This window comes from Serinus canaria, chromosome 1A (genome assembly GCF_022539315.1).
Source record: "Serinus canaria isolate serCan28SL12 chromosome 1A, serCan2020, whole genome shotgun sequence".
Classification (NCBI taxonomy): domain Eukaryota; kingdom Metazoa; phylum Chordata; class Aves; order Passeriformes; family Fringillidae; genus Serinus; species Serinus canaria.
In genome coordinates, this window is record NC_066314.1 from 25,982,006 (window position 1) to 26,007,960 (window position 25,955).

At 37.5% G+C, this 25,955-nt stretch overlaps 1 protein-coding gene across 2 annotated transcripts in view; it reads left to right on the plus strand.

The window, feature by feature from the left end:
* The window catches only part of DOCK4 (dedicator of cytokinesis 4), a 221,497-nt gene that overhangs the window by 55,346 nt on the left and 140,196 nt on the right, over positions 1–25,955 (plus strand). For both annotated transcript variants that reach the window (XM_018919599.3, XM_018919601.3), the window contains exons 2-3: positions 24,608–24,691; positions 25,691–25,731. In XM_018919599.3, the coding sequence (XP_018775144.1) occupies positions 24,608–24,691; positions 25,691–25,731 (125 nt within the window). The remainder of the gene's footprint in view (positions 1–24,607; positions 24,692–25,690; positions 25,732–25,955) is intronic.

The window sequence follows — 25,955 nt, forward strand, 5'->3', positions numbered from 1 at the left end:
CTGCTGCAGTGGAAAGTGGTGCATGAGCTGAGCAGCTTTTATCAGCCCTGTCTCAATATACACAGTGAGAGGAAAAAAAATGGGGTGAGGGAATTTCACCTGAGCGATAGTGAAGGTTGATGGAAGGTGGCTGGCAGTGCAAAGCAGGAAGATACTACAAAGAACAAAACTCACAGATGGAAATTTTTCCCTGTCACTGGTGTCTAGAAACTAAATACACAGTATTTGGGTTAAACAGCACAGCTTTTTCCAATGGGGTATATGCAATCAATCATCCCTGGAAAGTGCTATTGACTGGTGTCAAAATTAGATTGAATAAAACATTGTTGTGTACTGCAAGATATAATTTTTTCATTGGTAGAGGAATTCACTAGTGACTCCTTAGATAACTTTTCTTCCTAACTATCATTCACTTAAAATAGAGATGTAAAATGTAAATTTTTTTATTGAGGAGTAATTTGAGCAGAAGAGAAAGTAAGACTTGCCTTTTTTCTCCCCTTCCAGCTTGACTTCTGGGCAATGTAACAGCCTACTCTGTATAGAACTGTAGGAATTTAAGATGTGAAGTTCTTGGTATACAAACAGGTTCACCTCCTGTTTGATATTCACCTCCTCAATATCCAGCTTTTTGGGAAACACCTTGTTACCATCTTTGATTTTTGTTTGTGTGTTTTCATCGATACATCTTGATGATTGTGTGATGGTGGGGGTGAGGTTATTGGGAATTGCAGTGTTTTTTTGTGTTTGGGTTTGTTTGTTTTAAAGGGAGTCAAACTTGAATGCAACATGTTACTTAATGGACCTATTTTTCATCAGTCTCCTAGTCAATAATTTTGTTGTCTCAGTTTCCCAGACTCAGCCCATTACCAAAATTGTACATATGTTTATATGTAGCTTATAAGTGCAGAAGTGAAGGACCTTCTGCTTTCCAGGCATTGCATATATCTGATACTTTGTTCTGTTGATGAATTTTGAGGGATAGGTTCTTTTAATGCACTTTCTCCCATCCTCCCCTTTGAGCTAATAGATACAGTGTCTCCTTTTGCTACTTTTATTTTAATACACTTTTAACTGTGGTAAAGTGTCTGGTTGGCATGAAAAACTGAAATCTAAAGTCCAGATGTCTGGTTCTAGCTCTACTTGTTGGAATTTATCATTCACTGTTCTACTTTAAATACAGTAGTGATTTTATCCATTTCTCTGGTTTTTAGGGACTACTTTTTTTCCACAAAAGGACTGTGCTTATGCTTGTTTTGTGCTAATTCAGGATGTACCATTCTTTCTAAAAATGTAGTTGTCACTTTATTATTATAACTTTTATTTACATCTTCCTAATTTGGTGTTTAATGTATGTCTGTATTTTGTTGCAGTATGTGCAGTAAAGTGCAGATCCAAATAGCTTGTATTTTGTCTTTAACTCTTTTCCTCCACAAACCATTTATATTTTGATTTTACATGGAGGGGAAGGTGTTGTGTATTTCTTTAAGATTTCCTAACTGGCTTTCAGTAGTTAGACTGTTGTTACATCTTTGTCATTTTGGATATCAAGTCTGTCACTAACAGCAGTGTTTACAACTCAGATAGATGTACATGAGCAAGACTTGGGAGTGCTGTTGATTCTAGTGGTTCATCAGAAATTCCCTTTTCCCTCTTTGAGAGCAGGGCTCAGGCAAACCACTGCTCTGAACAGCAGAGGAGTTTCAGGCTTTGTCTACACAAGTTTGTCTTCATTTAAGTACAAGTTGTATTCTCTGTAGTCTCATCTGAACTGGGTACAAAATGTAACCAGAAACACAGCTTTTAAAGGATTTTGTGGGAATACTGAGTAACAGTTTTTTCTCATTTGTTTGAAGATCAAGCAGATTACCCTTAATGTTGCTTCTGAACATGACAACAGCCAGGAAAGCTGTGATCATTCAGAATTTACTTGCTTGTTTGTTTCAGGTTTCTTTTATCCTTTTCATGCATGACTTGGAAATGTATTCACACACTCAACTTGGGAGCTGAGAATAAATTACAGCATATTCAGGGTAGAAGGGACCTCAGAAAGTCTCCAGTCCATGTTTCTGCTTGAAGCAGCATCATTTGTGAGATGAGACCAGGTTACTCAGCTCCCTGTCTGGTTGGTACCCTTGAAAACTTACAGCACAGGAGACTGCACAACCTTCCTGAGCAACCTCTTGCACTGCTGTGCTGTCTTATTGTGACAGTTTTTCCTTACATCCTTTCAAAAGCCAGATATAAAGATCCTAGACTTTCAAAAGGAGAAGGAATCTATCTCATGTTTCCTATCTCCATTCTTCTCCTTCGTGGCCTTTCCCCTCTTTAGCTTCTATTTTAACCTCCTCTCTCCTACCTCTCCTGGTGTCACTGATGTGATGTATCCATCACCTTTGAATTTCCCACAAGCACTACTCTTTAAAAGTTTGTAGGGATGATGACAAAAGTAACCAGAAAAGGAAACTAAGGCAAAGAATGCTTTAATGGCTGCATTATGTATAAAACCATAATGCTTCTTTGACTCTCAAAGCCTGGTACAAATGGAAAGCAAAGGAATTCACCATGGTTATTTTGTAGTTCTTTTCTGTTTAAGGATAGAATAACATGAGCTAAAAGTGTGTTTGAAAGATTATGCTGCCAGAAGCAAATGGGCTTCTTCAGCTCTTTGGAAAACAGATAGGCAAAAATGTGGAAAAGATATCCATTGACATGGTGATTTTTCTTCAGCCAGAGTAGTGTTGATTCCAATGTCACAACATAGACTGAAGCAGGGCTTATCAGTCAATCTGATCTGTTTCTTGCCAGAAATCAGGTTAAAATGGTTCTTTATAGTCTTATTATTGGGACAATATGAAATTATAAACAAGCCAAGACCTAATTGGGAACTGAGAAGTAGTTTTGTTACCCAGATGTGTAGATGGTGCTTCAAACAAGATGAAATTTGGAGATTATCCAGAAATATTGAAAAAAATAAACTGGAAACCAGGTCATGTAATGTCATTAATCTGTAGGAATAATTTGAATTTCTTGTGAGAAGTGATTAACTAAATTAAAAAGATTTTAAAAGTCCTTCAAAACAAATGAGCTCTCAGATGATTTCATACAGTTTAATGCACTATGGAAATCATTGTAACTGGTTTTGTAAAAGGCAAATTTAGTAAGTAACCTGCAGTCTTCATCATAGTGTAGTAAATTGTGAGCAAATCTACACATGAATATAATTTTTTCTTTTCTATTTTTTTCTTTCCTACAAATCTGTCAACATAAATAGCTGCTTTCAAGCTTTTTATCCAGAGCAAAGGCCATTTCTAGGAATAAATGTGCTTTTCTTGATAAATGTGACCTACAGAAGGTGGATGAGAGCTCTAGGCTTTGTTTTGAGGGTAATAGTATTTAATTCAGATAAAAATCTTTCTGAGGGTATATAGTTTATTAAAATTGGAGTAACCATACATTTTTAAGAGATAAAAAGTACTGAACTCTAGAATAGCAAAAAGTTTTCATCTGAAAGCTAGAGGTAAGTGGAAAAAATGCATGCAACCCTGCTTCTCAACACAAGACAGAGTTAATAAAATCAGAGAGGAGGTGTCAAGCTGTTTAAAAAAGAAATCTTTTGCTCTAAGCTGATGCTTGCATGTTTAAGCTGCCGATAAACATTTGCTGATCTGTATTTCTAGTTTTGTAACAGATTGTGCTGTGCATGCAGTGAGTTCTGAGGTTTGAGCTAATATGCTTATCCTCATTGCTGTTTTGCAGAAGCCTTTAATAAATTTTAAGAAGTGAAGAAAGTCCCTTTGTACTTCCATGTACTTTTGCATTTTAAAGAGGCAATGTCTACTTTTGTTCCTTTGTTAATTGTTTGTAAGAATTGTACAGTCTGATCTTCTACTTTTTGAAGCCTTGCTTTCTACCTCAGTGTTATTTCTTTCTTCCTGAAGGTGTGTTCAGTGGGTGTGTTTGACAGGTGATAGCACTATGTGTTTGTGTAGGTCTTGTGATAATCAAGATCAGCATGTGGAGTGGATTCTGTGGTTTACAGGACACATCAGAGTTGCTGAATTTCATGTAATTATGATGCTTAGTGACTGTTGATGGTATTCCCCTGCCAGATCTCAAATCTCTGTATTTTCTTGGAGAAACTGGAGGACTTCAAGACCTCAAATCCTTAATTCCTTGAAATAGTTCAGATCTATATCCTCGTTTGATTTCTTGGTACTTTGTTAAGCAGTGGGGAACTCTGTGTTTCATGAATAAGGTAGTTATTAAGTGAGGGATTCCCCATTTTGTTTGGTCCTGAGAGCATTAAATGGATTGTTATCTCAGTATCTGCAGCCTCATTTACTAGTAACTAAGGGGGATGTAAGATGTTTAAGTAAGAACTTGCCAGAAATAGTTAGGTCAGTTCAGTAAAGAAGAATAAATAGAGGCTTTTATGAAGTTGCAAATTACAGGAGCTTTGCTTCTGCACCATGTGAGCAGCTGTGGCTGCAATGCCAAATGTGCCCCAGCTCTGTCCCCTCCCTTGTGCATTCCCAGCCTCTAAGCCCTGATCTGAGTAAGCTCTGCTCAGCAATTGCTAACACATCCCTAAGTTATCCACACAGTTTTCAGCACTAATCCAAGACACTGCCCCATACGAGCTGCTGTGAAGAAAATTAACTTTGTCCCAGTCAAAACCAGCACAAGAAATAAGCAAATAATTTGCAAACTTCTCTTTATTAGTGTGGAGGCTCACTTTCCATATTTCACTTGGATCTGCAGACTGGGAAGGTTGGTCCTGGATATATATAAATATTAAATTGAGTGACTAACAGCATGCCACAGCTGGACATTAGGAAGCAAAGTAACTTGTTTTGCCTATAGTATCCTTATGTTTCTGTCTCTTACATTAAATTATTTGACAAATCTGTTCCAGAATTTGTTCAAAAGTAATACAGCTGGCTAAAAAACTGTAGCCAAAACCATCCTGTATGCCTAAGCAATAGTTATAGGAAAAAAATACTGGTAAACTAATTGAAGAATACTGAATGCTTTATCCATTTGCCACTTGGAAGTTTGATTTCACAAAGGCTGCTTTGACTGTGACATGTGCCCGTGCCTTCTGTCTGTTCCAGGTGTAGGAACTCAGAATGATGCTTTGTTGCAGGTCTGTCAGATGAACAAAACAGTATTAATTTTGGAGACTCACATTTTTGACTAGCTGTTCAAACACTGAATTTTAGGATCAGCAAACACTTTGAGCTCAGTTGAAGTTAATGAGCAGCCACTCCTGACTCTGCTTCAGATTCCTGCTTTTCCTTCCTGAACTTTTAAAGCTGTCTTATAATTAATCTCTTTAATGTATTTTAATTTATCAGTTTTATATATTTTTATAAACAAAACCAAATCTCTCTGACTACTGTGCTATGCATACTGAGCTGTTGACTAGGGCCTTCTAGATGTTAGAACCATTTCTTTGGGCTTGTTACATAATAAATACCTTTGTAGATACTATTTGATTTCCTCCTGTCCTTTAAAATGAAGTAGTTAATTATTTTGTAATTGCTACTTCAGATTTTGCTTGAATGTTTATTCTGGGATGTAGATATTTGCAATTTACTTGGGCATGTGTATCCTGATCTCTAGGATAAACTGCAATTTTTTTCAGTTTGAGAAAAAAAGCAGTTTGGAATTGCCTAACTTTGACAGTTGTATTTATGGCAGTATAGTTTGTTCAGTCATCTTGAGTTTAAAATATAGTGTAATGTGGCAAGCTTTTTTAACACAGGCTTAGAAAAGGGTATGGGGGAGGTAACTGAAGAAATTAATTATCATCCTTTGGGACTGAGGTGTTAGTGCAAATCTTGTGGGAAGGGTTGTGTTGGTCGCTGGGGTTTGTGGGGATTTTTGTGTGTGTGTGTGGGGGGGGGGTTCTTGGGTTGTTTGTGGGGTTGTTGTTTTTTTTTATTTTTTGCTGTTGTTATTACTTCCTCGTATCCTAAAACTTTGTAACAGCCTTTTAAATCACAGTTACCTAGGCTGTCTTTCTGAAGTACTTCATTTGCCTGATTTTTTTATTGCCTATTTTGAAAGGAGATGCTCAAGTCCCACCAGCAGTGCTCAAGGAGGACAAAGGGCCCTGCTGGCTGCTGAGGATGGGGGCAGGAGTTTCATCATGGTGGGCTCAAACCATCAGAGTGAAGCCTTGTCCCACCTGTGGGCAGTTGTCCCTTGTGCTCAAAAAGCAGGAATTCACAGGGGATAGCCAGTGCTCCCCTGCTCATGGAGAGGAGGAGCTTAGCTTCAACTTCTCTGCCCGTTTCTCCCAGTATCACTGAGGTTTTCCTCCAAAAGAGCTCTTTTACTGCAGCCCTGTTGGGGAGATGAGTCTCTGGGGTTGGAGATGAGTCCTAGGTGGGGTTTGTGCCTGCAGCAGCACCCAGGGGCAGCTCAGTGTGTGCTGCTCTGCCCAGCCCTCTGCAGTGCTGCTTCTCAGCATACTGACCTAGAATACTGCCCTAGATCTGCTCCACAGGATTTCTTCAGCTTTCCCCTTCCAGCTTGTCAGAAACCCCCTCAGGATGGGAGGTAGTTGCAATGTGATAAATGAGCTGCTAATTAGTTTTCTTCTAGAAACATGATTTCTTACCCTTTAAACATTTTTTCTTCCCTTAGCATCTTGACACTTTCTCTGACACATCATAATGTTAATTAATCTCCCTAATTCATCTATTTGTGTAAATACAGATCCTTTAGGTTAGTTTGTTGCTTTCTAGTAAATTTTAGCTTTTTGCAACTGTAGACCAACAAGTTCATTGACTATTAGGAGGTGCAGACTTTTGCAGTGCCCCTTCATCATCAACTTTTTGTTTATTGCAGTGCTTTTGTCGTGATAAATTGCAACACTGAGGTTTCATGCACAGTAATTGGTATCTAATCTCTTCATACTGAAATCTGTCAAATATTAAATGGTGACTGTATTTTATTTTGGCCTCTGCCTAAATAAGAAACAATAAATAATGTTTTGAAATAGGAAGGGATGCTGGTGCCTGGTCAGAAGGGGCATTCACTTTTGAAATGGTCAATGTAATCCAGAAATCGTAACACTCTGCTCCTTGTTTGATGGCTTACATGGAATGGTTCTTCTGGTCTTAGTCCCATTCTCTGAGAACAAATGACAGTATTATAAAAAAAACCAAACAAACAAACAAAAAAAACCAAAAAACCAAAACAAGAGCCCCCAAAACTCCCCAAACAGCATTAACACTTGCTGATTTTCATTGGGGCAAAAAGTCTGAGAAGCCAAAACCAAAATGCTTTTTTTTCAGCATTTCTGAATTTAGCACCTCTTCTTTCTTTTCAGATTTGAAGTCCTTTGCAGTTTCCTTTATGGCAGTAGTTAACCTTCTGTCTGAATAAATGCCAAATCAAACAGTGTGAGAGCTGTAGCTTGTGTTGACATTATTGGGTGTCACTTCAGAATGACAGCCTTAGAGTTTCTTAGGTTATGCTAGATTCATCCTGTGTTTCATTCAGCTGCACTTGCCTAGTGTGGGTTGTCTGTATTCTACTTTTTCATGGAAGCAGGTCCTGGAGCTGTCTCTGATTTGATGGACCACTTAGAAGAATTCTCAGAAGAATTCTGTCCTGAAGAGATGCTGGTCTAATCATTCTGTTGGCACAGAATGTTTGCAGTTTCCTCTCTAGGAAAATGTTCTATTGAAAGGATACTAACAATATTTAAGGATATATATATTCCCAAAAGATTTCTCACATAATTGTTCCATTTCTCACAGGTGAAATATTTTAACATTTTCTCCCTGCCTCAGTTTTCTAACTTCTCTGATGCTGGCTTTCTTTAGCCTACATTGGAATGTTTGAAAACCTCATGCCTATAAACATCCATCATTCTCTCTCCTGCAGAACTTTTCTGTAACTTCTTCAGATTCCTCAATTCTTCCACTTCCTTTTGTGGCTTCTTCCAAATCTCTCCACCTCAGCTCACCTGAGACCAAGATTTAGAAGAACTTACATTAGTAATTTACAAAATTTACTGTCATGGAGTATTTTCCCTTTAAAACAGATATAATCTGGTTTCCACAGAAGAAGTCATAGAAGTTTAATGATTCTTGTTTCCCATTGGCCACTCAAAGGTCAGTTTGCAGGCACATGTCACCAACCTCTTAGCAATAGGAAAAGTTCTTGTGATATCACCTGGGCAGGGATACACAGATACTCTAAACTGTGGCAGTTGATTTACTGAATATTTAAAGTCTCCTTAAATGATTTTAGGAGGTTCTAATCCAGCACCTTAAGTAAAATTTGGGTTTGAAAGATTTTCTTACATAGAACTACCTTGGTTACAAAGCAGACATTTGAAAACATGACTGCATATTGACAATAAATGCAGTTATTGTACTGGGGCTCTTAAAATCTAGAGAACAAAACTCAAGTTTTAACACACATGATTTTACCTGGTCACTGTATTGTATCCAGCATAATTTTCCCTTTTATAACCATTTATGTTTTGACCTTTTTCTATCAAAGCCCTGCAAGTGTGAAGTATTAAGTCTGAAAGCATTGTTTTTAAAACAGGGTGTAAAGAAATAAAGCAAAAGCATTGTTTGATGGGAGGTAGATTATTTCTTGGGTATAATAATGTAGAATAAGATTGATATGCTGTGTTGAATGCAGAGTTGGTGCAGTAGCATTTCACTGTTAACTAAATATATCTTGAGTGCAATGCTTTATTCCCAGGGTGAAATCTGAAACTTTGAGCTGGGAACAGAATCTCTAGCTGCTATCAGAATATGTTTTTCAGATTTAAGAATGTGATTTTGGAGCTGCTTATAGGAGTTTTACTTATAGTAGAAGAGTTTAGCATCAAGCATTGACCTTTCCTTGGACCCAACAAACCTGTTTTGAGCTTCTGATATCCTGCATTTAGTCCAAGTTAACTTGTTGGACACAGGGAGGGGACAAATATCACTTAATTACCAAGTGTTACTAAGTGTTAAGCATATTAAGTACTGAAAATCGTGATTACATGAATGTAATGAAGCCAGACACTTTGCAGACATTTTTCATTCTTGGTTAATTTTTTCTTTGTTTTACCAAAAAATATAATTTTCAGGATGTGCTGAATGTTAAGATAAATTTGGTTGCCCAATGTTTACTTAAAATTGTTGCTCTAAAATAAATAACTGTTGTTTTCCTCTTTACTTTTCACAAGTACATAATTTAATTGAAGTTTGTTCTAACATACTTCTGTGCAAAAGTAAGAATAAATTCTCCTGAGTTGGGAGAGTATAATTTTGTGTGTGGGGGAATAAAAGGTTTTTATAACTATGTGTGTATTTTCAACTAGGATTTTTGTATCATGTGGCAGGTCTTTTTAATACCTTTTAATCACAACATTTAAGATAACACTGACCAGATGTAAATCAGTAATTAAGGAAAAATAATTGCTGAAGGAATTCTAGATCAATTAGACATGGTCTAAAAGCACATGATTTGTCATTAGTACCTGTTTTTAATGGTGTGTTCATAAATATTTTCCTGTTTTCAGAGACAATGGATCCTTTTGTATTTAGGCTTTGTGAAAATCAAGGGGGGAGGGGGAAGAAATATCAACTTTGCAAAGAAGGTGATTTGCATGCTATTACCCCTTATTCTTTGCTTTTTGTCAATTTTTAAGCTTGCTGTGACCTACTTTAGAGTCTTATGATGAGATTAGGAATTTCAGTGAATTCCCAGTTGCAGGATGCAGTAGTTTCAGCACTTGTGTTTATGTTACCACTTTGTTTCACTGGGAATAATACAGTTTCTCATCACAAGCCTCTGATGAATTCCTTGACACCTTTCCCTTGATTTTACTCTGATTTTCCTTGATTTTTTGATTCTTGGTTTTTTGTTTGTTTGTTCTTGTTTGAGAGTTGTTTTTTATAATTTTTTATTGTTTCTTATGTAAGAGAATGCTGTCTTGTTTTCATAATTTTAAATTTCTAACTGATATCAGACAAAATATAGCAGCTACAGGTTTTGTACTGTCCTCCCAGTGTCAGCTCTATGAATTCCTGGGCAAACTCAACTGTAGACATTTGTCCTCTGCCAAACTGTTGTAGGTCATTGCCAGAATATTCTTCTTGTCACCACAGCTTTGTCAAAGTCTGGTAGTTGCTTTTATTTTTGTCATCCTAGGTGCACTGGAACTACAAGAAGAGTAAAACCCACACACATGAACCATAGCTACTCTGGCATTTGGATATTTGTGGCTGTATGGCAGACTGTAGTGTCTTGCAGAGACACCAAAATTGCTCTGAAAGAACTTTCTTGATAACAAATTTAAGATTAGATGCCTTTGTGTGATAAGTAGGCAGGAGTTAATGAGCCTGCTGAGAAATGGGTGCAGTACAGTATATATGGATGCATTGTATGTATTTCATGTTTGGACTCAATCCTAAGGGTCCCTTTCAAGCTAAGGGATTCAGTGACTCTAATAGTGGCTGTTTTGCCACTATTTTTGCTGCTATTTCAAGCTATTTCTGAAGGAATCAGATTACATGATTCTACATGGCCCATGTCTTGTAGTTTATGAATAGTTCATAGTTTTGGAAAGCATAAATTATTCCCTCCTTTTCATTAGCAATTCTATAGTTTAAAAAAAAAAATAAGTATGAAGTGCTAAGCTGCAAAATATACACTTCCAAAGGTGGAAAGCAGGGTTTTGATAAGGGAGGAGACAAAATTGGAGAGCTTTTTTCTCATTTACTACTACCCTAAATTAATGAGGAATAAGATAAAATACCTCTATCTAAACTGTTCCAGTTTTTGCTCTGCTATATTTTGGGTAAGCTTTTGTATTGCTAAAACCAATGACCTTTTATTTTTCAATAATTTTGGAACACATTAGAAATATTTTGAGAATTACTGAAGGAGAAAAACCTACCCCAAACCAGAAAACTTAGAACACCCTTGATCTGTCACCCAATTCCACTTCCTAGTCCTAGCCAGCCAAGTTCTAAATAGGGCTAACTTAGATGAAACCAGGTCAACCCTGAATATTTAATGTAAATCCCTAGTCCTGATGGAGTACATTCAAAAACTGAACAGTTTGGGCAAAGAGAGGTGGAAGGTTAAATGGTTAAGATGGTATTTTAGTCTTTGCCAGGTACTTGCCCTACATTACAATAATTCCATTGATCAGTTTAGTATTTGTAGTGGTGACCAGTCTTCACACTTCAGGTCACATCCTTTCTGTGTCCCAGGTACTACTGTGCTGCTTTTACAAAGGCACAAATGAAAGATGCCTTCAATTGAATTTAATTCTAATTTGTCCATCACAACTTGATCACTCTATGTGCCAGTGTTGGTGGCAAAGGGAGGGTAAGGGATTGAAACAGTAAAATAGAAATGATAGAGTTAAGATGAAAATAGACCTTCAGAAAAGGTGAAACATTGGTAGGGGTATTCCCAAATAAAATTCATAGTGTGTCTTCTCACTTCTAATCCAGTTGAAATGCAAAGGCTGCAAATTCCACAAGATGTACTTGAGCAAGAATATTTTGTTTTGGCTCACTTGACATCTCCCATCCTTTTTGGAGACTGAAAACATTAAATAATCTGATTTCCATGCATTTTAAAAAACAAGTATGAAAAGTCATAACACTTCAGTGATTTTGCTCATATTTAATTTCCTTTCTGTGACACCTCTGTGGTTTATATGTCATACTTCAAGGATTAGGTGGGATTATGTTGGTCACATAAAGGTATCTCTTTCTGGCACAACAAGGAACCAAATCACCAATGACTGTAATTAGCACAGCCATTGACATTACTGCTGGCTGGAAATAATGAATTTCAGTCCAAGCCCAGCAGTGATTGTTGGCTGACCTTTCAAGCAATCCTGCTGAAGTGGGAAAGGGGTTCCTTTTAATTTGGATGGTAATTTTAGAGTTAATAAATAGCATATTTTTAATAAGTGAGTTGAAATTGTCTAAGGAAGTTAAAAGCAAGTTGCAAGGCTTGATGTGCCTCTTACTTTCCTTTTCCTCCTCAAGTTTAACTGTGTAGCATGCTGCAAACCCCTTCCTCTTCTTTTTGCTCCTCATTTCTTTCTGCAAGGAAAAATAACATTTTCCTTTGATTTGGTCCTTTCAATTTGCTGTTAGGAAAAGTAAGCCCATTGCAGGCTTGTTGATTATTTACACACCTGTAATTGTTTTAATTAGTGAGTGGAGTTATGATATCAATCCAATCCAAAGAGTGTTTGTTCATGTATAGTGCTCCAGGGATTCAATTTTTCATAGAATCACAGAATGTTAAGGATTGGAATGGACCTTAAAGATCAGGACCCACAGATGAATGTCCTTGGGTCCCACAAACTTGTGCACAGTCTAGATGACTCTTTCTGTCTGTCTATCTGTCTATCTATCTCGTGACTAAAGTTCAGAGTTCTTGGGCAAAAGATTTTTTGTGAGAGGTGAAGAGAATAATGCAGAAATACCAAATCATACAGTTGCTCTAAAGTCAGCTATGACTAAGGAAAGTTACTGTTTTAAAATATGGTTTTTGCTTAACCACATTCAATTTCTCCATTTGGTTTCCTTCTCAGCAAAGACTTTTTTCAGTGCCTTTGAAGGTCTTTTCTTTAAAAAGAATAATTCTCTGTATAGTAGATATGCCGCATAATGCTCATCTTATCAGTCCTAAGGGCTGGTTTCACTCCCTTTCAGAACCAACCTTGCAGTAAACTGTTTGTCTCATTTACTGATGTTTAACACCTGTGTTTTGCTACTGAAGTTGAAGTTGAGACCAGAAACTGCTTGGTGGAGTAGAGACACTGAGAAACTATCAAGCTGAATCAAGGCACTAATGTCTGCATGAGTTTCATATTCTCGTTTCAGAAGGTCTTTTTAAGCATGAGAGACAAATTCAGTTTTCTCTATTCCTTACTTTAGCTCCTGGATAAATCCCATGAGGTCTATGTTGCTCTGTTTGGAGGCTGTTAATTGTAGGGGAAACCCCACAGTGTTTATGAAAATTAATGATTTCAAATCAGTGTCTTAATTCTGTCAGGGGTGAGGTGTGGTGTGATGGCTCTCTGTGGCACTGTGGCCAAGTGTAGCCCTGGAGCTGCTGTTTGTTTCTGTCCCTCCCTGGGAATGGTCCCTCCTAGGGAGCTCTGCACCTCCTTGCTGAAGGTCTTGCCTTGGCTTCTCATTTCCCTTCGTTCCCTGCCTTGTCCATGCCACATTCAATGTCTTTTTCTCTCCCTCTGTGAGTTTTGTAGCTTGATTCAGTGCAAAACAAGCACGTGGCATCTGGCTTAATGGCATGGACAGTGGCCAAGTGGATAGGTTGCAGATCTCCTTAATTTGTGTTAGCTTATTTCAGCATTGTTCCTAACACTGCATTAACATAAAATTTTGATTTTTTTACCTGACTCTGCCAATTTTTCTTAGGTAAAAAAGAGATTTTTTTGTTTTTAAGTTTCAGGAAAGAGTCCTGTAAGTTCTTTCAACTGGAGAAGGGTTGAAAAATGCCTTAATACTTAAAGACAAGAAGTCCCTGTGTCTGGTTTGCCTGGCACTGCCCAGTTGCTTGTCAAAACTGTGATTAGTTTCCCTCAGGAAGTATTTTATGGTTCCAGATGATAGTGTGTGTCTCACAGTACAAATTTCTTAGAACAACATCATTGTTTTTCATGTTTTTCTGCACTTTTGGTATCCAAATGTATTCCTAGGCTTCTGTGGCAAATCTAGAGGAAGGTTAGAGCTGTTACAATGGCAGGGATTTTTAGTGGCTCTGCCAAGATGTTGAAATCCAAAGGAATTATCTTGCCCCTTGAAATACACTTACAAAACAAAAAAAAAACAAAAAAAAAGGATAGAAGCTCAGATGAATCAATGAATCATAATATAACCCTTTAAAGAGGACTGTTGGCTGTTGGCTCATACACTTCCTTCCCCCGTAGCATCAAACAATCTCCCCCTTGTCAGCAGTCTTCATTTTCTTAATTGGTTGCATATACTTTTCAGATACATTTTTCTCATGTTCCTTTGTGCATTTATAAACAGTTGGCAACTGAACCTAAACTCTCTTCACCCTTAATTTTGGAACAATAAGGGCTATTCTTAAGCAAGAATGAGCAGAAAGTGAAGGTTCTGACTTTCCAAGAAGACCCTACACTTGGATTTTTGAAAGTGCCCTGTGCCACAGAAACACTGTTAAAATACATCCAGGTAGTATTTTTGGAGCTTTGAGTAAGGAAAAAAGTCCATGCACTTGTTACATTTTTGTTTGGTCACCCATTTTAAAATAATTGTAGGATTTCTTTAAATATCCCTGAAGTTTTAAATTCACAGAGATTATGGATTAGTGATGAAACCCTGCCGGGCTAAATACCCTGAATTCTGCTGGCTCAGCTGTTGAAATCAGGCTGAAAAGTGCAGTGGTTATTTCCTACCATTAAACCTAATAAACCAGCTTAAAGGCAGAGTAGGATGTTTAAACTTGCATTCAGCTGTCTCTGAGGATTTTCACAGGAGGAAGTAGTTTTGCTTTACTAGTCCTGATAGCTGTGTTCCAGTGTGTTTGAAATGCCTCTCAATTACACTGGATCAAGAAAGTTCTGCCTCATTTAAGATAAAAAAAGCACACGCCAGGGTACTTGTAAGTGATTTGTAATAATCTTCCTTAGTTGCACTTAATTCCACACCTTGTGAAATTTCCCTTTCTTTAAGGAGATTTTCTGATATTTTTATCTACAGAGAATTGGCTGATCTGTGGGACAGGCTACGGAAGCTCACAATTCCAGTTTATTTTTTGTGTTAGCTAAATTGCACAATTTGCATATTGCATAAGTTGGTAAGGCTTTTGTTTCGTTGCTGAAAAATACCATTGTGCAATAATTTTTGAGCTGCAGCAAAAAATTATATTTAATAAGTGTTGTTTGTAAGTAGCAATGTGGTTAAGGCTCATAGCTTAGAAAAGCAGGATAATTTAGTTAAAAAGTGCCATAGAGAACATTGCATGAAGGCTGAAGTCAAAGTAAACAGAAGTCTTATTGGTAAAAAGAAAGTATTTGAGATACATTTATAATTATATGGTTGAATATCAGAGAAATGCAGCTTAGCAGAAGGCTAAAACTCATCTGAAATACAATACCAGTCAAGCTGAAAAACAATGCCATTAAAAATTGCAGGCTGTGTTGATTTTTTGTATGTTTTGTTTGGTTTTGGGGGTGTATTTGAGTTTCCTAGTGTGTTTGGTTTTGGTTTTATTTAATTTTCTTCCACTGATGGCAGGTCAAATACAGAATTAAACCCCACTCTTCCAAAGGAAATACAAGACAGCACACACAGTACATGAAAACTGTTTCATCTCTATGGTCAATGGACAGACCCGGCTTGGTTGAGGAGGAAGGGTGTCCTGTCTCATGTATTAGTGAAGAAGATTTATGCTCTGCATTTCTTGGCTTCCTGGGATGCTATTTATTACTTGAATGGGAGCAAAGAGTGCAATTTTAAGGGGAAGCCAGTCTCATTTGCCAAAGTCTTTGATAGCAAGCACGTGGAGTTTTTGAGCTACTGCAGTCTTGTCTCCCCGTGTTCCTCTTGGGTGCATCTCGTAGTTGTGAAGAGTAATTCCTGCAGCTTGCACAGTGGTTCTTTTCTTTTGCAGTCCATAAGGCTGCAACTCTTCTGAGCTTGAGTTTGCATGGTGCTACCTAAAGTTTGTTCAGAGCTCTCAAATTATGTCTCCTGAGTTCAGAGAAGCATGCTGTGATATGATGCTTTTGGGCAGGAAGGAGGAGGACAGAGAAATGTGTGGTTGTTAGACTTTGGACCATACCCACTCAGCATTCAATTGTAAGCACATACTCTTGTATTCGAGGCCTTCTTTGAAATAATTGTCATCCTATTATTCTGGAAAAATTCACTGTTTTCTGGAAGATAACTCCTGTGTTTATCATCATGTGAGGCTTTTAATTTTCTGCTTCAGTTTCTGCTGGCTTTGTAGGGATATGACATGTAGCCAGCAAACCCTCTGGCAGATACAAAATTATACCACAGATCTGTATTTGAAACAATGTACAAGTTTGTGTCTCTTAAGTTTTTGGAGGTTTTGGTGGGCTTTAATGAAGCACAAAATGTTCTGAAGAGTTGCTGTGAGATCTGGCATTTGCAGCTTCGTTGGCTTTGGTATCCTCAGATGATGCACGTTTGCTGTGGGTACATCTCAGAATCTTTTTGGTTGGAAAAGATCTCTAAGATTATCAAGTCCAACCTTGGATCAATCACCCTCCTGTCTACTGGATCAGAGCAGTAAGTGCTATGCCCAGTAGTTTCTTGAATACCTCCAGGTATGGTGACTCCACCACCTCCCTGGGAAGTCTTTTTCAATAGTTAACAACCCGTTCTGTGAAAAAATTCCTCTTGGATTCTAGCCTGAACCTCCCCCAATGCAGCTTGTGGCTATGTTCTCTCATCATCCCTTCTTTATCACACCTGACACTTACAGGAAGTTAGAAAACCCCTCGCTGGTGTATTTGATTTTGCTCAGAAACTGTTTCCCCAGAGGCTGTGAATGAAACATAAATACTTCTCCAAGTAAATAGTTGTAACTCTTTTCCTTGATCATGATATTAATAATTAAGGCAAATCCTTAACAAAGTTTAAAAGTTATTAGAACTTTGGAAGTACTTAGTCTTAATAAAAGACATTGTTATTTTTAGCTAAATGAGGTTTTTCTTACAGATAATGTCATCTGAACATAACCTACTTTTATCACCTACTCCTTTCTACTATCTGGATTTTGAAGTTGTTGCTGTTTCCAAGTAATAAAGGAAAATTTACATTTAATCCTTCCTATTTAACAAGGCAGTCTTAATGCATCTCTAGCTCTACAGTAAAGAATTAAAGTGAGACCAACTGGTTGAACTGGGTGCAGACTAATTCCTTTATCATAATTTGATTAAATGCATGAAGACTGCACCTGCTTCTATGGAGTCCACCTTGCCTTCTTCCATGATGTCTCTGGTGGGTTTTACTTTGGCATTCCTCCTCCGTAAAGGACATTCCTGACCAAGTTCATGGGAAGAGTTGTGCCATTTATCCATAAACTATTGAGTTGTACTCGATTTTCTGGATTTGTAAAAACTTTTTTTTGAATTTTATTTTTACTTTTAAATTCCTTGTTCCAGAACAAATGCATATCAAGAAAATGCTCTTAGCAGAGACAAGATGTAGACATAAAAATATATAAAGCAGGATTTCAAGGAATATAAAGGGCTTAACTAGATGTTTGACAGAAGAAAGAAAACAGTTAATGAAATCTCATGCCTGCAAGGACAGGGACACTGATGATGCATGCTAAATTATTGCAGTTTTGGTGTTCTAGATGGACAGCTATTCATAGGTATCATCATCCCTGGTTACTTTTAGTGCTCTGTTTTAATATGTAGTCCTAATATCTAAAGCAAAGAGTGAGCAAAATCATTTGCAGGTATTGGGAGAACCGATCAAGCTGTCATCAAAGAGATTATAACGTGCCTGCCTGTAGCTGAGAGGCAGGATGAAGAGAGCTTGACATGCATTCAGACATTCACACTGAACTGATTATCTGTGTTAGAATTGTCCTATGGTTTTTGGCAGCATTGTAATCAGGGATTTGAAAGTGATTACCTTGCTGAATTCAAATGTTGAGCCAGGCACAGGAGGGAATACAATCTGCTGCAGCTCCATGTCCTTTGTGTATTTCAGACTTGGTATTTGCCTCCTCTGTACAGGTAGTCAGGGCTATTAGCAGTGGGAATTCCAGATTTTGTTTTACAGGCAACTGAAGACTAGTTTTCTTTATCTATTCTGCTTTATACAGTATTTTCAATGCTTGGACATTAATGCAAAGTTTTTTGATTATTTTTTATGTGCCCCGACATATTTTCATGAATAGCTGTTCAATAAATATCTGCGTTAGGAAAATTCCATGCAAGCTCTCATCTCTTAAGAAAACTGACTGCTGCATGTGAGCAGCACTTGAGATATTCAACAGTCACACTGAGCTGTCATTATCTGAACTATGCATTTGATCCTTTTAATCCTGGTGTACACAGGCAAGAGAACTCACATTCTTTTATTTCAGTACAAATTTGAAAGTGTTTATCCTCGGTACAAATTTGAAATTGTTTATCCTCAGGAATCTGCAAGAGATTTAAGGATCACTTCTGTTATTGAAACTAACATTTGTATATATTGTGTTTATTGAAAGGAGATTGAATCGATTCCCCACCCTGTTCCCTCTCTCTTTTCAGTCTCTGTCTTCATTAGCTTGTTGCTGGCTTGCAGCAAGCCTCCTGGGGTGGCTGTAGGCAGCACAATGCATTATGAGCAGATGCCCAAATTAACTCATGTATTAGCAGCACGAGCATGGAGCTGAGCTGTGGTTCTGCTCCATGCAGATCAATTCATGTGCAGGCAAAGCTCGATGCACGTCATGGCCTTTTGCAGGCAGCTCTGGCCATTTGGCATTAGGAAAGCTGCATGCCTCCATGTGTTTCTGCTGCTAGTAGTCCTACCTATTTTGAAACCTGAAAAGGTTCTTCAGCTTCTTTTGAGGAGGAAAGGGCTTCATCCTGAAAAAACTACAGCAGAGAGGGTGACAAGAGATTTTGTATTCAAACTCTCCCCCAGGAACAAGGGCACAATAAATTGCACTGTGAAATGAAAGGAAGACTTTTTGTTGCATGAGCATACTTAAGCTGGAAAGCTTACTGTGAGATTGTGGACACTGATATTTTGGTGCATATAAATTCTAGTTAGGAAAGTTCTTAGAAGAAAAAGGCATCCATGGTTGTTAAACACAGAAATACCATGTCTGGCTCAGGAGACCCCTGTGCCACAAAATGCTGAGAGTTGTGCTACTGGATGCTTGCACTGCTTGCCTGTGGCCAGCAGCTTCAGGCATGAACTTACAAGCAGTAAGCTCAGGAGAGCTGTTGACAGATTTTTATTCTTTTTGAATAATGGCTGTTGTGAAGATGATGTTGCACTTTCTGCAGCTGCTCAGAGTGCCAGGTGTCTGTTGTATTTATGCATAAGGCAGTATCAAAGGATAGTTTTTATATTTCTGCAAAAAGATCACTGAATTAGAACCTTCCTCAAAGGTTCTAATGTACATGTCATTACTCATTAAAAAAACTAAAAACCTGCATAAAAAGCAAGTTCAGTTTTCTGTCAAGTCAAAGTACAATATTGACTTTTCACCAATATAATAACTTCATAATGTTAGAAACATCCCAATTTCATTTGTTACAGATTTTTTTTTTCAACTGCTGAACAGAAGCAAACCCCTTGAAATAGTTGTTCCTGAAATTCTCAGTCACTTAAGAGAATGGCACTTTTAAGTCCAGAATAAAAACTTTAAAAATTGCTTTTGCTACCAAGAGGACCAGATTTCAATTATAGCAGATAATATCTGGAATCAATAATAGCTTCTGGCCATCTGTTAGGAGGAAAAGAACAACAGTGTCTGCCTCATTAGTTCTTATATGCAGATCTCCAGTTATTTCAGGCATAAAAATTTTAAGAATATAACCCCAAGCAAAACTTTGAAGTGGGCCAACCACCCCTGTTGCCAGCTAATCAATTCCTTTTCTATCAGAGCATCTTGTTCCCTGTCAAAGCCAGTCCCTCTGACACAGTGTTCCCATCCTCCAAATCTGATCATCTAGTGTGTACGTACCACATTTCTGTGTGCTTTGTGTGCCTCTCTCAACTGGGGCATCATGACTTAGGGCATTGAACTAGAATCTATTTTTTACTCAAGTATTTTGCATGTGGATATGGCTAAGCAATAATTCATTATTAAAGTAATTTTGCATGTGGATATGGCAAAGCAATAATTCATTATTCAAGTAATTTTTTGTCTTCTACCTCACATCTTTTCCCCACTCTTCAGTTGAAGGACTGTTTTTTATTCTGTGAAACCCAAATATGCTTTTGTCATACAAGTGCTCATTTTTGAACATTGAGCAGTTGCTGTAGATATGACTTCTTTTCATCCCTTTATATATGGGGGTGTATGTCCTGCCCCACAGCCCAGAACTGAATGTAATGTGTTTCTTCTTTTGTGGTGTTGACCTTAATTCCAACTTGTGACGAGGTCATCTGGAGCACCATGTCGTGTCCACACCCTTTGTGGGGAGACATTTTCATCTTGTAAACATAAAGTCAAGCCAGCCATGAAACCAGTTTGCTCTGGGTGTCTTTAATCCTCTTATAATGCTAACTTGCAGGTAAGGCTTGTATACACTAATTGCAAGCAGGAAAATATTTGGTTTCCATTTTTAGAACAGCAATGCTATCACAGCACTCTAAATGAGCAGAAGCTGCACCAAAACCCCCCACTTAGTTTAGGCTTTAGTTAGGACCTTAGGCTTTTCACTCACCAGGCACTTTCTTATGTAAAACTGTCCAACAGTGAGCACATCCAACCAGAGAGTTTGAATGAGAGCACAAAGATGAATTTTGTTTTGAGAAGCTGAACTTAGGAGCAAACCAAAACTGAAGTTGCTTTAATATTGCATGTCCCTGTAGTTCTCACTATGGTGATTTTGCCTTCTGTATAGATTAGGTTTTTGTATCCTGTGGTGTTGGTCTTGCTTTCTTATTCTCTGAGCACCCTTTGGCAGCTAAAAATATTTAATAATGCCAGCTGGCTGCAGTATTTGAACACAGTTTGTAAAACATTTCTGAGGACATATCCTGCTACAAACTTTTATTGTGGCATTCCAAATTTCTCCTGTGGCCGAGAGGTGATTGAAGAGGACATCAATCACTGTTCCTGTGCTTGAAAAGGACATTTATATGACCTTCAGCTACTACAGTGACAAAAAATATATCTAGATGGTTGTGATACATAGCTTCCTGGGGACATGCATGTGACTGTCCATCTGCAAGGACTGCAGGTATTGGTAAATGATCTGTACTCAGAGTAGATTTTTCTTCTCCTGTCCGTCTCCCTTTTCAAGGTCTCTGGTGTACACTTGCAATGAAGACAGAGAAAGTGATAGTCACAACAGCTATTGTTGTTAAAGGAATTAAAGTGATGCATATGGGACAGTGAATGCTCTATATAAAAAAAGTCTGGTTCTATGAGTCTGATAAATATGTACTGCTCCTAAGTTAGATTGAGAACACCTTAAGCCATGGTCCCTGCAGAGTGATTAATTATATAATTACTGCTACTAGAAGAAAGAATTAAGGAACATCTGCTTTTGCAGAACAATGTGGTCATTGGAGAAAAGGGTGAGACATTTAGGACATGAAATTTGTATTATGGCTTGCTTACAAACTCCATGTCCTAGCTGGGGTCTTCTCTGTCAGAGCAGCAGCTACCTCCTTCCCTGCCTTAATTTTTATCCTCCCTGTAGTCTACTTATGTATATACACCAAAGATAAACTAAAAAGACATGAATCATAGAACAGATGAATCAATAGATTCTATAGAGTTCTGTAGAATCTACAGAATCATAGAAGGAATGGAAGGGACCTTAAAAATCATCTTGTTTCAACTCCCCTGCTGTGGGCAGGGACACTTTCACTAGACCAAGTGGCTCAGAGCTCCATCCAAAAACTTGTCTTAAGTGTTCACAGGAATCCATGTCCACAACTTCTCTGGGCAACCCATTCCAGTGCCTCACCACCCTCAGGAAAGGATTCTTTTCTACTGTGAACTAAACTTACCCTCCTTCAGTTTGAAGCCATTCCCCATTGTCCTATGGCTACATGCTCGTGTATCTCATGAGACATACATGAGATACCCATCTCATGTATCTCATCAGCTGGCCTTTAACACCAAGGTAAAAAAGTTGTTGGGTACTTTGGCCCTCATCTGTTGTTGCCAGTTGTTCTAACAATTGTTGTGATGCCACCTTCTGTCTGGGTCCCAGTTCAGTTGCATGATTTCATTATTACAAAGTTATCTGAGTCAACATTTGTGAGGTAAATTTATCTATGGGCTCCTGTGCTTTTCATTAAATCCTCTGCTGCTCTGCAATGCTCTTTATTTTACTTTGATTGACACTGCAAAACACCACAGGCTGCCTGTTTTGAGCCTGACCTTACACCACGAGAATCCAGGGAGTGTTTTTCAAGTGTATCAGGTGAATGTGCTTAGAGGTAAAGATGGTGCCCTCATTTCTTTCTTTCTTTTTCTGGTACTCTGCAGGCCATCTTTCTAGAAGATATTTCAGGGTAAAATTTTGTTCTTCTATACATGCTCTAAAATGATTTCTAGCTATTTTCTACACTGTGTCAGATTTCAATCTCGTTTTATCCTGAAAGGTTTTTTTTAAACTTAAAAAAGAGACAAAGATCTTTAACATCTCTAGTAACTAAGTAATAAAAACTGAATGTCACAGAAAAGTCAAATCATAACTATGTGGCAGGATATATTGGCTCATAAGGAGAAAATTACTGTCCTTTTTTTATTTCGTGGAGTTTAAAAATAAGACATCTCGTAACTGTAATAACAGATGAGGGTTGGGTTTATTTTGTATACTTCTTCAGTTAATTCCTTAATTTTGTTTTGGTTGCTATACACGCTATTTTGGCAGGCTTCATATTTAAATTTTGAGTCATTCAAACGAGAAAGGTGACCAGAGTGACTTCTGTCATTCCAGTGCCACACTAGAATTTAGACGTACAATGCATTGATATTCAGGGAGTTTGCTTCTTATTTTTATTTCTACATAGGTAATAAACTGTTTTAATTTTCAGATCTTTGTAAAATAATTAGTTAAAAAATTCTTGGGTTTTGTTAACTCTTAAATTTCCTCACTGTACTAATGCTGTCTTGCTACTAAGCTGCTGCAAATGGTGCACTTGTTCATGGTGTGGATCCAAAGTAGCTTTTTATTTCATGCTGCATATCTCACAGTATTCAGTTCAGTGTAAAACACTTGAAGAGTGGGAGTAGCACCAAGACAAATGGAGATTGATTCAATGCACATTCTTGAGGAGGATCAATGCTGTAAATACTGGTCTCATGTTGGGTCAAACTTTTAGGGACTGTCCAGGGCTTGGACAAAAAAAAATGTCAAAAAAAATCCATAGGATTTTTTCAGGGATAAAGACTGTGGGTTAATCATAGTGATGATTTTCTCATGAGTGAAATGAAGAGGGAATACAATGAGTTTTGAAGTCTTCAAATTCTGAAGAAGGATTTGGCAAAAAAGTACTTTTTGTGCATAGCCTACTCTTAAAATCCCGCACTTTCTTCGAAGATTCACAAATAAATTTTCAGTTTCTGTGGTTGCTGACAGCTACCCTCTCCTGCTGCCTTTGAAGAGCAATGTGGCAGGCACAGATGGTGGCTGACAGGTTATGTTGTGTTTGAGTGTAGTGTCTGCTTGTGGCAGGGTAGACCTCCAACAGCAGGCAAGAGCGTAAATGTGTCCTTGGATATGTGCCTATCCTTTTGGCTTTTAGATGTGAAGTTTTCTTGTCATGCCTCTCAGTTAGTGGGGTTTCTTTTTTTGCTAGGAGGTTTGGGGTTTCCTGTCTAGATGGGTAGATATTTGACAGCAGTAAGGCTGCTCTTAGGCTGCAAAGTCTTTTTGTGCATCATGCCCTGGTGGATAGGTTGTTTTCTTCTTCCACTTGAAAATTCAGCTCTGAAAGAAGATTATGGTGCAGAGAATCAAAAGCATTATTGCTTGGTCTCATGGCCTGAATTAGGCAATATTTTAATTCAGCATTTCAAATACAGAAATAACAGGATTGAATAGCTGAATTGCTATCTAGCATGTAAATGGATTTTTAGCAATTTTAGAAGTGAGCTCTTTGAGCGGCTTTTGGGTATTCTGTTTTGATTGTTGTTCAGATTCTGTTGTTCAGAGTGAAAAAATAGCTATCTGTTGGTTTAGAACTAACAATATAAGACTTAATATTTGGCCCTTGTAAATATTTGGGAACATCACTGCTCTGGTGGATGTTCTGTTTTATCTCCAGCTCCATTTCTGTAGCTCTTGTCCCAGCCTGAGCTCATGACCTCCCTTCAATGGCTTTGGTGAAGCTGCAGGGGAAGCTTAGTGTGCACTTGATGTATAGGAGTGAGCAACATGCTCTAGTGGTCTCCACCCCCCAACCATTTCCTCACATTTGGGATTTTATGGACTGCTGGGTCTATAGCATCCATTAAGCAAATGTGAAATAAGGTTTTCTTTTCATGGCCTGTGAGTGGTATGGATGGCAACAAAAATATTGGCACGTATTGGCACTTTCAGTTTGCAAAATTCTGAGGTCTGATGTGTGTTAGTGTAAGCATTTGGAATGAAACACTTTCTGTCCTTTGGGGTGCTTATACTAGCTAATAGTGCTCTCCAGTACAAGCTTTCCATTCATGTGTCATAAGCCTGTGTTTAGGTATATTTCTGAGTCCTGTGTTTTAATTTTTCTGCTCATAAAAGTGGCTTAAGTATTCTTTCTTTTGACTTTTTTCACAGCTTATTAAGTTTGAGTAAGCCTGTTTCTTCTAACATGTAACTTCTCAATAAAATATTTTGTTAATAGGAATAAGTTATATTTTAATGTTGTGAATGACTGAGGCATATTATGTTTTTCAGTAATTGCTGGTTTTCGAGGGACAGTCCCACATGGCCTGTCACTGGAGATTGGAGACACCGTTCAAATATTAGAGAAATGTGATGGTGAGTCCACAGGTGATTCCAGTGATAATTAAGTTTTGTGTCTTGATGGTTTGAACTTCATTAATATTAATTTATTTTCTTAAAGTAACACATTTTTGAAGTCAATAATATAATACATTTTGGCCTCTTAATTTTTTTTTCCCACAGTTTCGGTGAGCTCTAATCTCTATAATAATTAATTTGCAGTATGTTAATTTTTATTTAATCTTTCTGTTTAATAAACATTTACAGAGGATAAGAGTTAAAACAGAAAGGAAGTCTCTCATAAGTCTTCTGCTTTCTTGGTATTTCTGAGGGAAACCTGGCTGCCAACAAGACATTTTCAAGTTAATTCAAAGTCACAGCTTAAAATCTTAAAGCAGGGTAAACATTCTCCTCTGCTTTGCATTAGAGAATGAAGATATAATTTAAGCAAATGTCTGTTGCTAGTGTCAGAGAAATAAAGTTGCATTTTCTTTTCATAATCTGCCTCCCTAACATATAAAAATCAACACATTGATTTTATTTTATTTGTTTTGTTGGTTTTTGGTGTTATTTTGTAATATTGTAGCAGGGTTATATATGGTTGACCTTGTAAGAATCTTGAAACGTTCTTTTAGAAGGCATAGGGTCTATTCTGTTGAATCAGGTATATTATGAGTTTTACATAGCATTGTAGTTGATAGATGTAGAACCTCAAGCCCAGAAATGATTTGTAAATATTTTGAGTTAGTAAGAAACTATTTCTGGCTTGACCATTGTGGTGTCCAATGCAGAATTTACCTAGGTTACATTGTTAGAAACATTTGGGGTTAAATGTGTGAAGTTGTTCCAATGAAGTCATCCAAATATGAACTGATTTAAATGAAATACCTTTCACTGTATGGAAAATCTTTTAAACTAATATAGTCTGACAGCATTGTGGAATTGTCATATCTGTCCAAAAGGGAAAGATGAAATCTGTTTTATATATGTAAATTATTTGCACTCTCTAAAAAGCAAAATGTGCTTTCTTCACAGGGTGGTACAGAGGATTTGCCTTAAAAAACCCCAGTCTTAAGGTAAAGGTCAATTGCAGTTTTGCATTCTTGGGCAAAAATACATATTTACTTTTTGAAAGTTAATAATCTGCTTGTAAGTGTATGATATTTACTCTTAAAAGAAAACCATAGCTTAGTGTTAAGTATATTATTGGTACTACTTTAATTAGATTTGGACATGGATTACCCTTTTGAAATGCTTCTATGTCTTAGGATAATGCACTTCACAAATCCAGGAGTGTGGT